The following is a 13,687-nucleotide window of genomic DNA, read 5'->3' as shown; positions in this document are numbered from 1 at the left end:
TCATTAATTAGCTTATATTTATGAAAATGTAAGAATTTCACAATGAATATCTGTTTTCATCTCTCTTACTAAGGCAACATCAATTGCAAAATATAATCTAGCAGAAAAAAAATTCTCCTACTTCTTTCCTGATGACCCACCCACATTTATCTTCAGTCCTGCAAGCAGACGGCGAGGGAGACCTCCAAAGAGGGCATCTACTAGTCATGTAAGTAATAACATTTTTAATTCCAGATGAAGACACATCAGCATAGTCTTTAAGTTCTTCCATTTACTCTGTGAACTTTCAGAACAGTTGGAATGCAAGGTTGATGTGCTTTTTTTTTTTTGAAGATGAATTGGGATAAACTGCATAATTGCTATTGAAGTAGATTCTTTATAGTTAAGCTGGTAAAAGGGACCATACTTGATATGTTATCTTCTTATTTTTATCTGCCCGCCAAGAAACTAGCTTTTCTGTGTGTTGTGAAGGTGCATAGACTACTTGTCCCTTCTGGGAATGATTAATAAATAATTTGCTAAAAAACTGTAATTTGTACTCTTAGATAGGATTATGTCACTTGCCCTCAGATACAGTTACGTCACTTGCCTGTATTTAAACACAGCAAAGCTTAGTGCTCTAAACTACTTTATTTCAAAAGAAAGCTGGAAGAAAAGGTTTTGGGTTTTCTTTTCCTCCCCCTGCAACTATTAGGCAGGATCTGTGAGTACTTAGTATGTTTGTGGAAAACTCTTGTAGCCTGTTTATTCTTGTTTTAGAGAGAATTGGGAATATCTGTTGCTGGTCATTTCACTGTAGATATTATGTTCTTTTTTCCCACTCCCTCTCTGAATTCTCTATCAGGAGGACGAGATTACTGCTAAACGAAATACCCAAGGAAACAGAAGTAAAGTAGCAAGGGAAAAGACAAGGTTCCAGAAGCAAAAGGAAGATACGCAAGCTATGGGTGAGTTGAGGTTTAGTCCGATGACTTAGTAGAACCAGTTTTTGCAGGTCTGAGAGCAGCCCATAATTAGAGTATTTTTGGGGCTGTATGTTTCAAAGGGAAAATGTAGTAAGAGTGCAGTGCCACAGCACTATTGCAAAGTGCTCCTTTCAGTGGTTAGAACGGTTGTTTCTTGATTTATTTTTTTGTTTTGCTAAACTGGGGAAATATAGGAGGCTTGTGATCCAGCTATGTTGATTTCTATCTCAGATAAATGAAGAGCAAAATAAATTTCTGCAGAAGTTTGGATTCTGAAGTCATGTATAAATTTTACCAACTGAAGATATATCAAAGCATGAACATTTAACACAAATCAATCTGTTGTATGAGGAAAATCCATAAATGGAAAAACTACCTCAAAATTTAAAAGAACTGCAATGCTTTCTAAACCTGTAATAATCCTTAAGGAAATCTTGAGTCTTTCTGAAGATTCTGTGTAGGTATTTAAGGTGTGTTTAAATGTTCTGCAAGATTACTTACAGTCTCTTTACAAATTTTTCTAATTAAAAGAGCACAAATCACTTAAGAGATTTTTATTTTGGACTGATTGAATTATTTTGGCTTAGTTTTGACCCATTTCTGTTCTATTTAAACTTGATTTCAAATGGGAGTAAGGGGACCTCCTTTTGTATGAATTTAATTAGATAAACTGGTACATCTTCTTGAGGAGACCAAACTCAGACAAGGAGATGTTCTTCTGGATTGTAAGCACTGATGCCCTTCCTAAGGACAGGCTTTCATCTGTGGAATACTTCATTGACCTTCTGGTTTCTACCTCTCATTTCCATTACCATGGAAAGTTTTAGGGTGGCAGGGATGTCTCTAAATTACGTAGTCCAACATCTGCTTAAATAACTGCAAGGTTGTCTGAGGCTGCTCAGGGCCTTTTCTTCATACGAGGTGGGGACACAAGTGTCTAATGGGCTCCACTAAACTTTTGTGTCCACTTCTTTGCACAACTAGCATCTATTTGTTTATGTGCTGGAAATGACAGCACAGAACAAGGTATTGGCTGATCAACATCAAAGCTGCTTCCTGTTTTGTGTGGTGTTAGCTGCAGCTTCTAGAAGGCTAGTTAAGACACATTCTGTCTTAATTTTATCTTTGTGTTATCCTATTGTGCCACAAACCCCAATGGCTTTGAAACATATAGTTTCAAACAATGAAAGAATAATCAGCCTTGAAATAAGTTGCATAACATAGAGATCCAAATGTATTCTTTGTATTTTCTGCCACCTCACTAGACAACTGTCACAGCAGTTTTCTGATCTTGGGGATACAAAATGATGATGAATGCATCAAATAAGTAATAATAATAAAAAAGAAAAATACTGTGGTGTCACACTTATTCTATGTGTTAATTTTTGGCCCAATCTTGGCCCATGATTATAAATATATTCTTTTATTTTTCCCCTGTTTTCTTTTTTTCTCTTTTTTTAAAAGATGCAATTCTTTAATTTGAAACTGGCAAGATGTTGTACCAGTTGTTTAAAAAGTATGATTCCCTCCATACAATAAACTTAAAAGTACACCTTTGAATATAGTATATTAATCTATAAATTTTACCTGTAAATAATTTTGGAATGGCAATTACTGACATTCATAAAGTCTGTTATAAATAGCTGCTATAGTACTTTACTAATAATGTGAAAAGGTAGGAAAATACCAAGTACCTTGAAAAATCAACCCTCTCGGTATGTAGAAGACTATGGAGGATGAGCTTCACTGCTTTTGTTTGCTGGGTGAGAGCCATTGCTGCTATGTGTAGTAGCTATCTGTAAAAGCAATCTAGCCCACTTTCAGAATTTTATGGGAAAATGTAATAAAAATCTTTTTTTGAGTGCTGTCCACTTAGTAATAGAAGTAAGGATCTTTTTTCATTTTCTTCCCTTGTGATTCTAGCTTTCTTGTTTATTCAATTAAAATGGTAAGCCCTCTGACCCCCTTTTATTTGTTAGCCTGTGTGGGGTTTGACAGACATTGCCCACAGAAAGTGGAAATTTGTATCCTGCTGTTCTTGTGCAGATAACGACAAAGAAATCTGGATCTCTTTGGGCAATAACATTTATTACCAATTAAAGTTCAGATTAAACTGTATAACAGAAGTGAAACTTGCACAAAAACCACTGAAATACTAAATGTATTGACTTTACAGTAATTCAGTAATAAGTATTTAAAGATCACTTATTTAATGGTTATATTCCACACCTAGTTGTGACATGCTTTTATTAAGCAGTCATTACTAAATATGTTGCTGTAATTATATGCAGTTGGAATCAGTTCTCATCTTTGTATGTCACTTGATGGAAAACAATAAACAAGTAATAAACTTCTGTGTACTCATAAAAACAAATAAATTTGACTTTATTGCAATGATGACAACCTTGTAAAACATGCATAATACTTAGGCTTAAAATTCTGATTCTCTAAAGAACTTTCAAGTGATTGAATTTCTGGTTGGCATAGAAACAATTCAGTCTTCATAACAATATCTTTTTCATATGGTAATTATAAAAAGAGTTTATTTAGCACAGTTAAATAAAATTAACATTTTAGAAAAGAAAAATAACTGTTTTTTCCTTCGTAGCTTTTGAAAAAGCTAAATTAAAACAAGAGAAGGCAAATGCTATAGAAGCTAAGAAAAAGGAGAAAGAAGATAAGGAAAAAAAGAGAGAAGAATTAAAGAAGATTGTGGAAGAAGAAAGGATGAAGAAGAAAGAAGAGAAAGAGAGACTCAAAATAGAAAAAGAAAAAGTAATGCATTTGCAGTTTGTGTTTCATATAGGATCAGTATGTCTTTCTAGCTTGTTTCTCAGTTGCTATCTGCTTCAACTTATTTTCCATTAACTGTTTTCAGTTCATAGAAATGCACTTTTGAAGAATAGGCAGTTATAAGATACAATTATGGATTTGTATTTCTGGATAACACTCTCTATGTTATAACTTCAGTTCACAAAAAGTTCACTTTGAACTTCTGAAGTAATGTGGTGGGTGCGTTTTTTTTGCCAATAATGCTTTACAGTATTTGATTTGATGGTTGTCTTCTACTTAAGTGTTAAAGACACTGAACTGCATCAGATTCACAGCATATTAAATGGTTGTGGGTTTCCTTGTGGTTTCTTTTTGGGTGGAAATTGCTAAATAACTTTTTGCCACTTTGAATATGAAGAAATTATTTATTCCACTATATTCTACCAAAGCCATGTGCACTATCGATTTTGATGGTCTTTTTTTGTGGCAACTTTTCATAAATACTCTTTATTTTAGGTGTTTTTCTGTCACCTGCTTCCATTTAAAAAAAAAACCAAACAAACAACCAATCAAAAAAACCTGCAACAAAACCCCATGTGTAATCCAACAAAGTATCACCACAGTTCACTTCTAAACATTTTTGCCAATATCTTTCTATACAAAATAAAAATTATTAGATTATTTCATTCTAATTAAATATGGTTTTGTTTTATTTTTTGGTGTGATTGAAATAAGGGATGCTGTTCTAGTGACTGTAACAGGGTGATCTGACCACTTTTTATATACAATTGTGACTCTCTTTTTCAGGAAAGAGAGAAGCTGCGTGAAGAAAAAAGAAAATACGTGGAATACCTGAAACAGTGGAGTAAGCCTAGAGAAGATATGGAGTGTGATGATCTTAAGGTGTGATTCAATTTGGAATAGCTTAAGCTTGTACTTTACAGGGTCCTCAAGCTAGATTCCCTAATCCAGGTGCAGATCTAGATGTGACCTGAATACTAGGGCTTGTGAATCACCTACAGTCATGTAATATTTTTGGTGATAATAAGATTGTCTGCATCTGCATTTCCACCCTCCAGAAAAACTTTACAGGCAGTTCTCAGTCTTAATGTGGAACTGTATTTTTAAAGTGCTGACCTTACTGAGTGGAGAGTATTGCATATGCCTGACATTTCTGTTAAATATACAGAATGAGCTCACCTAGAATAAACCTTAGTTACTTAAAAGATTTGAGTGATGACGAAACCAAGTTTTTGGCAGCAGAAGTAGGACATTATCTTGTTACTCCCTGTGACGTTCTTTTGATTTAAACTCTAGCAGTATCTTTGCTTATACAGGCATTTGGATGATCCTGGAAACCTATAGAAAGTAACAAGAATTCACCTCCCAAAGAACTTAATGTTCTAAACAAGAATATAGTGTGACTGTACATAACAGAAGATTGTCTAATGTTATACATTTATGTAGACTTCACTATGATTAATTTTGGCAGGGGTTAGCGAAAGGAGGCAAAATTGTCAAACACAAGGACGGGGGTTTATTTGGGATACACAGGGAAACACGACAGAAGCTTGAAGAGGTTGAAGAGGACAAGTTGGGAATAGAGGAGAGTGTTAAATGAATTGAAGTGATGGTTGGGAGGAATATGAGAATTGGATGTATTTTCAAGGAGAGCTGTACAGACACTTGAAGATGAGAGTGAAAACTTAGCTGTGTATAGAAAGGGAGAAGAAACTGAAGAAAGGGAAGAGATCGTCAAAACAAGAGGAAGCTGTACAAAACCGTGCTGCTGTGTTTCAGTTAGAAAAGAAAAAGGAAGGGGTGGGAAAGTAGTGTCATCACTACAGTGAAAATTGACAAAAGTATGAATAAAGAAGAGTTAAGTTGAGGATGGCTTTTCAAAAAATTCCATTATCAGAAAACATATGAAATACCTTACTGTGTTCTTCTGAAAGCATAGTATTTGTTATTCTCGTTAATGTTTGAACTACCACCTTTGGAAAGGAGCTATCTTCCTGGGAATTGTTTGACTCTGTCTGCTAAGAAATGTTAAGTGAAGACAAGTCTTGAAAAGTTACATCAAGTTATTAATTTGGAAGTCAAACTCAGACACTGTCATCTGTGATTTGGAGGTGGTGTCTCTGTTAAGTGGTCTTATTACACAGTCGCATCAGCTCCATTTAAAATGTCTTAAACTATCATAATTGACTTACCAATGCAAAAACCCAAATAACAGAACACTCAGTCATTAGACACGATCTTGCATGTGCTAGTATTAGATGCGTGTGTTTTTACATGAATGTGTTGGGTTTTTGTTTGCTTGTCTTTGCAAGCAATAATGGGTAACTTCTTAAGAATATGTTTGGTTTTTGCTTGTCTGGACAGTTCCAGCAAACTTAAATTGAAAACTCTTGTGAAATAATACAGGTTTAAAGGAAAAATCTTGACAGCCAGTATTCTTAACTTGTAGTGGGTTTGAGTTCCTTTAAACAAAGATACAAAATCTTTCAACTTCATGAACATGAATAAACTTTTATCTCAAAAGATTTATGTCCAAGTTGCATGCTCTTCGATTTTTAAAGTTAGTACTACCAGATGTTGGTGATGATTGATTGTGTGTCTTGCAGAACTATTTTCACTAAAATGTAAACTCAGCAGATGTACTCTGTAGAATCATAGACTGTTTGTTTTTATCACTTGTGTACTCTATAGAAACTGAATACGATATTAAGTTGTCCTGTTTGGATTGCAGGAACTTCCTGTTCCAATGCCGGTGAAGACAAGACTTCCACCTGAGATCTTTGGTGATGCTCTGATGGTTTTGGAGTTTTTATATGCTTTCGGGGAACTTTTTGATCTTCAAGATGAATTTCCTGAAGGAGTTACTTTAGGCAAGTTGTCATTTATGTGGCAAGGTGCCCCAATTTTGTGGTGTCCCTTCTCCTACCAAACAACTTAAGTTCACCCAAGTACCAGTGCTACAAAACTTTCTGTGCAACTTTAACGTGTCAGTGCTTACATGTGCATATCAGTCCAGTTTTCTCTTCACAGTCAACTTCCGCAGTGTTTATAAAATCAAAATTAATTTCAATGTAGAAGCTGTTAATCTAGTTATTAAAATGTCTATTTGTACTTTACTCTTGCAGTTATATATTAAGAAAATAATGTTGTTCTGTCAGCACTCTTTCTGACACCACTGCTTTAGGAATATTCGCAGTAAATTATGGAAAAGTAACTTGATTATCATACCTGAAGGAAAAAAAAATGTTTTCATTCTTCAGTACATAATTGTTTTACAACTTTGCGGCAAAAGTGACGCTTCTTAAACTTTATTCACAGAAGTTTTAGAGGAAGCTCTTGTAGGAAATGACACTGAAGGCCCACTATGTGAATTGCTGTTTTTCTTCCTGACTGCCATCTTTCAGGCAATGGCCGAAGAGGAGGAGGAAGTGGCCAAAGATCAAATAGCTGATGCTGAGACCAAAGGTCAGATCCTTAATTTTACTGCTGAAAAACTGAAATTCCACTGGAATTAACTTTAAATTGCATGATCTATGGCATTCCTTTGTTTAACCTTGTCTTATTATGCATGGATATTGTATGTAAATGGACTTGTTTTTTCTCTTTTATCTGAAATTAAAGCCTTAAACTGGGCATGGAGGTTGGGGTCTGGGGAGAAAAGAGAAAAAGCAAGCACATTGTTACTACGATTGTATCCAGCAAAGCATAATAAGTTTTTAACAGCACTGCTTATGTCTTGAAGGTGAGGGAAACTTGTCTTCACCTTACTTCTCTTCCTTCAGCACTGTTAGATGTTTCTCCTGAGGGTCAGGAAACAAGGCATTTTCCTAAATCTTCTCAAAGGTCTTTAGCGATAAAAAAAATTCTGAACCTAACTAGATTAAAAACTTAAACTCTCCAGCACAACTATAATGGAGAATTCAGTATTTATTGTCCTTCAAGACTTAGAAGTATGCATCTGCAGCTCCTAGATACTACCATGTCTCTCTTTTTTCCAGTAAAGGCTCTTGCAGTTGCTCCGCCTTTGGCCTTCACTCTAAGGCTGAAGCTGCCCACGTTTTCAGAGTCATTTCGTATACACTAACCACTATCAGAAGGAAGTGCAGGCTTTCTTCTGAATTTGTGTGGTCCTGTGTTTATGGACTGCCAAATTTGCTGACTAGTTAAAGGAGAAGCTTTGACCCTTCCTGCTAGTCTTTATTTCATTAGAGGTAGATAGGAACATAAAAGCACTCCCCATTTGAGGTCAAGAGAATCCTGTGGTTCCCCTATAAGACAGACGCATGAGGTGCAGGAAGGTTCCTTTAATTCCTCCCTTGAAGACTATGGGTATTCTCACGCTTAAGATTTATGTCCAATCTATAAATCGTCTTTATATAAAACGTGGGCACTATCTTCAGCAATAGAGGCTGCTCTTGTTAATTGAATAAAGTTACAGATTTGATATGGTGTTAAAGAATTTAGACTGTGATTTAATTACTGTTGAATTTATCAATTAAACTGTATCTTTTAACTACTGAGAGCATTGCTTGGGCATTATAAGCAAGGATTCCATTATCAGGTAATCATATAATGGGTGATTAGAGTCTTTATTATTCATAGGACTGGTCAGAAAAAATGTGATATAACTTTCATCACAATTGCTGGCAATTGCAGAAATCTACATTTTGCTTCTAGTTTAGCAGAGCTGTGGGCAGGGCACTTTATTATCTTTTACTTGCCTTTGAACTTTCATTTCTTGTCACTCTTGTTTAGCCATCTTCTTTCCTGTAAAAGAATTACATATTCTCATCTTTGTAGTTCTGACTAACCAAACTAGTAGTAGTCAGCGTGTTTGTTCACTTAAATTCTGTCCAGGCAGCGTTTCTGCAATGGAGAACACCACGGGTGTGGGGTTTTGGTGTGTACAGTACTTTCGCAAACCTTGTTATACAGATACAGCGAGAGGGGAGGTGCAGAGGTTAATTTTGCAAATGTCTGGTTGACAGTTTTCAAATATCAATCATTATACAAGACTCTGGATTTGCTTTTTGCATAGTTTTAGTTTGAATTTGTGGCTCTTTATGGACTGGTGACTTTGTAACTACTTAATGATTTGGACTTGAATAAAGTGAAATTGTTGAAGAAGCATACAAGGCTGAAAAAATTCTGCCAACCCTCTGGAGAAATACCTGTAAGTGCTAAGGAAACTTTTGCCTAAGAAACAGGAATTTTGCTGTTTCTCCCTTCCACTGCCCCGCTTTCCTGGTCAGTTTGCTAATGTGTGATGCTCCTTATTAAGTGTAGATGCTTATTTTGGTGAAATAGGTTCCTTTGTAATGCCGTATTTGTGCAGAACAGTAAGGCTGTATCTAAGTTACAGATTAAAAGTATACAGAGAATGGTGATAACCACTATCAAAATGTCTGATTGGTTTGGATGGTCTTTCCTGAAAGCAAAATGATGATAGGAAATAACAGTTCATTTGAGGGAATGAAACACAGGTGTTCTGGCACTGTTGTTTGTTTTTGCTTTCAACTGTGTTTATGGATTTGTTTTTGCTGCCTTTTATGTTGCCATTGTGCATGTTTTGTGCATTGGGGTTGCTTTAACAGCTTATGTGTAGGGAGAACAGCGTATAGCATGTGGTGCATGTCCTTAGCTTTTAGTTGGATTTAGTTGCATTTAAAGATACGTAAATTTTAATTTGGATGTTGAATTGAGTTTTGAAATACATTGATGCTTTTGTAAATATCGGCCCTCTTTTTGCTTTGTCTGCAACTTTTAAAAAACGGCTTGCTTTCCTCCCTTCCACAGTACAAGTTTTAATTTGCACTAGAATAAAGTGTTTATTTCCTTAAAGATTTAACAGAGGCTTTGGATGAAGATGCAGACCCCACAAAATCTGCACTGTCTGCAGTTGCAACTTTGGCAGCTGCATGGCCCCAGTTACATCAGGGTATGTGTGGGTTTCACTTCTTGTTTTGTTACTGTTCTTATTTTGCTCTGTATTTTAAAGCACATTTTTAATATTTATATACATTTAAATGTCTATATAAAATAACTGTTCATTCTTCTCAACTGTAGGCTGCAATTTGAAAAACTTGGATCTTGATAGCTGCACTCTTTCTGAGATTCTCAGACTTCACATTCTAGCATCAGGCGCTGATGTAACATCAGCCAATGCAAAATACCGTTACCAGAAACGAGGAGGGTTTGATGCTACTGATGATGCTTGCATGGAGCTGAGATTAAGTAACCCTGGTCTCTTGAAGAAGCTTTCAAGTACCTCAGTGTATGATTTGTTGCCAGGTAATAGAAGACAATAAATGTTAGAGATTACTAGATTGCTCATCAAGTTATCAGTTTCGTAACTGCTTCAGATCAGTAATGGTCAAAATTTACTGTAACAGAATAATTTAGGTTGAAAAGGACATCTGGAGGTCACCTACCCCAACACCCACCCCCTTTGCCCTGGTCCCCACAAGCAGGTCACACCAGATCAGAAATTGCAGAGCTAGGCAGTCTCATTACTTCTGAGTAGCTTTTTTTTAATCTCATTAAAAAAAAAAAAAAGGTTGTGTTACTTGCAGAAGGGGATCTCTCTGCGAGAAGCATCTGAGTGATTCAGCCCCCGCTTTTTATTGCTGTTCTGGTTAGGGTCTTTTGTTTGTTATTTGGAAATGGAGGAAGAAAATTACTATCTACTGTTCCTTTATCTCAGTTTTGAAGATAATATTGCATTTTAGTTCTTTCGGTGCTAAAAGTTAAATTAAAAATAAAGGCTCGCATCTCTGAGCAAAGCAGATATTTCAGGAAATGCCTCTTTGCAAGTGTAGCAGGTGCATTAAAAGTGTTTGACTGTTCACTTTTTCTTGAGTGAGAACCTGTCTTCAGTCTGGAATATGTAAGAGTAAGGCTTATTTATCAGTTGTGTAATGAAATATAAAAATTGGTCTGAATTTTATTAGGAGAAAAGATGAAGATCCTTCATGCCCTCTGTGGGAAACTTCTGACTCTCGTCTCCACTCGAGATTTCATTGAGGACTCTGTTGATGTGTTACGACAGGCAAAACAGGAGTTCAGAGAATTAAAGGCAGAACAGCATCGCAAAGAACGAGAGGCGGCGGCAGCAAGGTAAAACTAGGATATGGAAAGCTAAATTTTGTTGCTACAAAATTAATTTCTTGATTGCAAAAGGCATATGAGAAACAATAGTAGTGTTTGTGTTTTGTACTGGTTTCTTGAGACCCTAGACAGGAGTGAAATTTTATTGTGCTAAGCATTGTCCTTTCTCACGCTATATTATTTTTAGATGATGCTGCAGTATTGATTTGGCCAGATCAGATAATTGCAACTGGATTTCTACATTTTTCTTACTATTAGGATACGTAAGAGGAAAGAAGAAAGGTTAAAAGAACAAGAGTTAAAAATGAAAGAGAAGCAAGAAAAGCTGAAGGAAGAGGAGCAAAGAAATCCTGCTGTAGAAGTATCTGTTGGGTATGATACATGGTATTACTGTGTACATATGATACAGCACTTTTCAGTTATGTGGCCAGACCTTAGCTATGTATTTGCCGTTGATCATATACAAAGGTCTATTTTTAATTTAAGTATATAGTCTTCCTAGTGTTCTGCAATTGCTTTATGAAAGTGATTTTATTTTTAAAAGTTTGACAGTTTTACCTACTGACAAGAGAAACTTGTAAAATCCACTTTGTATTTTTTTGCATTACTTTTTGTCTTGTAATGATTTCATATCTATGAATAAATATCTTCATAGTAGACCGTTCTAGTTCATTTTCTAGTTTGAGGAATTGGTCTGATCTGAGCTAGACAATACTGACCTCACATTACAGTTTATGAATCAAATAGCATTTTTTAACACAATGATGTGCTGTCCCAGGTAGCTTCCAAAAAAAAGAGGTTTTTTGTTCTATTAAGAAAACTGTATGGTTTCAGGTGGTAAGATTCATGCACATGAAGCTGTATATGATTCCAGAAATAAAAGCAAAGTGTATGTACAACACTGTATCTTTACCTTCTTGAGGAAGGGAGTTAGTTAAATAAATCTGCTTGCAAAAGGTGAGCGTGGGCCAAAGACAGATTTGTGCTATGTTTTTGAAACTGTAATTGAAGAAAAATAATAAAATAAATATCCTGCAATGGTTGCATGTAGTTCTGTAGGTTTTTAATTACTTTTACTAGATGTGGGAAAAATGTGTAATAACCATTTTATAAAATGGATACCATTTTGATGAGAAAGCATTTTTTTTTTGGACATGAGAAAAATAGTGCAGTTCTACTGACCTGAATTAAGATGTCTCCAAAAAGGATCTGATTATAGTAACGCTCTTCAAACGAAAGAATGAATACCAAAGAGCAGGTTTTAGTCTTTAATATGGAACTTTCCATTTACAGTTCAGTGGGTTTCTTCTGGGTGTTAATATATTCTGTGACTTAAAGTTTATTTTTAAAAAGCATTATAGGTCTTTGACTATCTTAAGTACTTCTGAGGAAAAAATACTGTTTGTGTTGAAGATGCCATATTCTAATGTGGTGGTTTGTTGTTTTTTTTTTTCCATTCCATTCAGCTTTTAATACATGGTTGGTCAGTTAGTCACCTTTTGTTTATTTTATTGTGTCAGGGAGGAGGAACGGGAAGACCTTGATACTAGTACAGAGAGCAAAGAAATTGAACGTAAAGAGCAAGACATGGACACAGTGACGGAGGATGAAGAAGAGCTGGGACCAAACAAAAAGCGAGGAAGAGGTAACGCTATAATACATTTGTTCATTTGTGTATATGTGTGCACACACATGCGCATGCATGCACCCGTGAAGTTCTTATGTTTTACAGTAAATTTTTATAAAGTATCAATCTTTCCTCAATTTTTAAAGGAAAAGGAAAAAAAATCCACCCAAACGTGATCATAATAAGCTATTAACTGCATTGAGCTGGCCTGATGTAGTTCTAGCGGTCAGCTGAATGTTCTTTCACACTTCTGTTTCTTCTTGTCTTCCATATTTGCTGTCTGGATTCCTCTTTTGTCTTAAAAAAAAACCCCTCAAACAGGCTGTTACCTGACAAACCATTACAGTTATGGAGTAGTGCACTCAGAGAGAGCCGTAGGAGTCTTGTCTAATTAGGGTATAGTGTGGTTTTGATTCTATTTATTAAGAAGCTGCAAAACCAACAGGTATTTTAAAAGAAAATGTTATATTATGTGTTTGGGTTTAGTTTGCCTTTGTTAATGAAGCAGCAGGCCTTCTATACAAGAATGCAACCAGACTTATCCCCAGATTTAATTTCCTCAGCAGTGTGCTAGTAGGAGCTGTAGTGCAGTAAACGGCACAGCCTGCTATTTGTAACTAAACACAGCTAGCACCACAGGAGGATGAATTGCTGATGGCTTTGGCTGCTAGCTCATCTGTCTTTCTCCTGTGAAGGCTTTGTGCTAGTGTCTGTGCCAATGAAAGTCCTGGATGACTGTGGACTTCAGGTTGCAAACTTGTACGGTTCCTAACAGTACCTGTGATAGAAATTGAGTAATTCTGTAATACAGGTTTGCATGTTTACTACAGCTTTATGATGGCAAAACAATGAGGTCTTAAACAGAATTTCAAGTTTCTTAAATGCCCATGTTTGAGACCTTGTGCCTGGAGGGCAAACAAGTGTTATTTCTTTCCTACAATTGGAGAAACCAAAGGTCACACTGGAAATCAGTAGAAATTGAGTGCTGACAGCATCTTTCACCGTTGCATCTGTTAATTACAAGATGTACTTTTCTAGATGACTGTCAGGACCTGATTGGTAAACTAAGATGTGAACTGGAGTAGTTTTCAGCTGGTAAAAGTTGAGGAGAAAAAATAGTAGTATATATACTTTTTGAAAAACATGGATAAAGTAACTGAGTTTGCAATAAAAGCTCTTGTACAGGGATTCTGGT

At 35.7% G+C, this 13,687-nt stretch overlaps 1 protein-coding gene across 3 annotated transcripts in view; it reads left to right on the top strand.

The window, feature by feature from the left end:
- BAZ1A (bromodomain adjacent to zinc finger domain 1A) overlaps positions 1 to 13,687 on the top strand; it is a 65,066-nt gene that overhangs the window by 29,642 nt on the left and 21,737 nt on the right. For 2 of the 3 annotated variants that reach the window (XM_074868276.1, XM_074868277.1), the window contains exons 7-17: positions 74 to 208; positions 845 to 947; positions 3,574 to 3,740; positions 4,545 to 4,640; positions 6,490 to 6,628; positions 7,077 to 7,223; positions 9,601 to 9,696; positions 9,825 to 10,049; positions 10,709 to 10,874; positions 11,124 to 11,237; positions 12,386 to 12,510. In XM_074868276.1, the coding sequence (XP_074724377.1) occupies positions 74 to 208; positions 845 to 947; positions 3,574 to 3,740; positions 4,545 to 4,640; positions 6,490 to 6,628; positions 7,077 to 7,223; positions 9,601 to 9,696; positions 9,825 to 10,049; positions 10,709 to 10,874; positions 11,124 to 11,237; positions 12,386 to 12,510 (1,513 nt within the window). The remainder of the gene's footprint in view (positions 1 to 73; positions 209 to 844; positions 948 to 3,573; positions 3,741 to 4,544; positions 4,641 to 6,489; positions 6,629 to 7,076; positions 7,224 to 9,600; positions 9,697 to 9,824; positions 10,050 to 10,708; positions 10,875 to 11,123; positions 11,238 to 12,385; positions 12,511 to 13,687) is intronic. The other variant, XM_074868278.1, reaches the window with a different exon arrangement.

This window comes from Strix uralensis, chromosome 4, assembly GCF_047716275.1.
Source record: "Strix uralensis isolate ZFMK-TIS-50842 chromosome 4, bStrUra1, whole genome shotgun sequence".
Lineage (NCBI taxonomy): Eukaryota > Metazoa > Chordata > Aves > Strigiformes > Strigidae > Strix > Strix uralensis.
The sequence above is the reverse complement of the archived record's forward strand: the minus strand, read 5'-3'. Positions and strand labels throughout refer to the sequence as shown.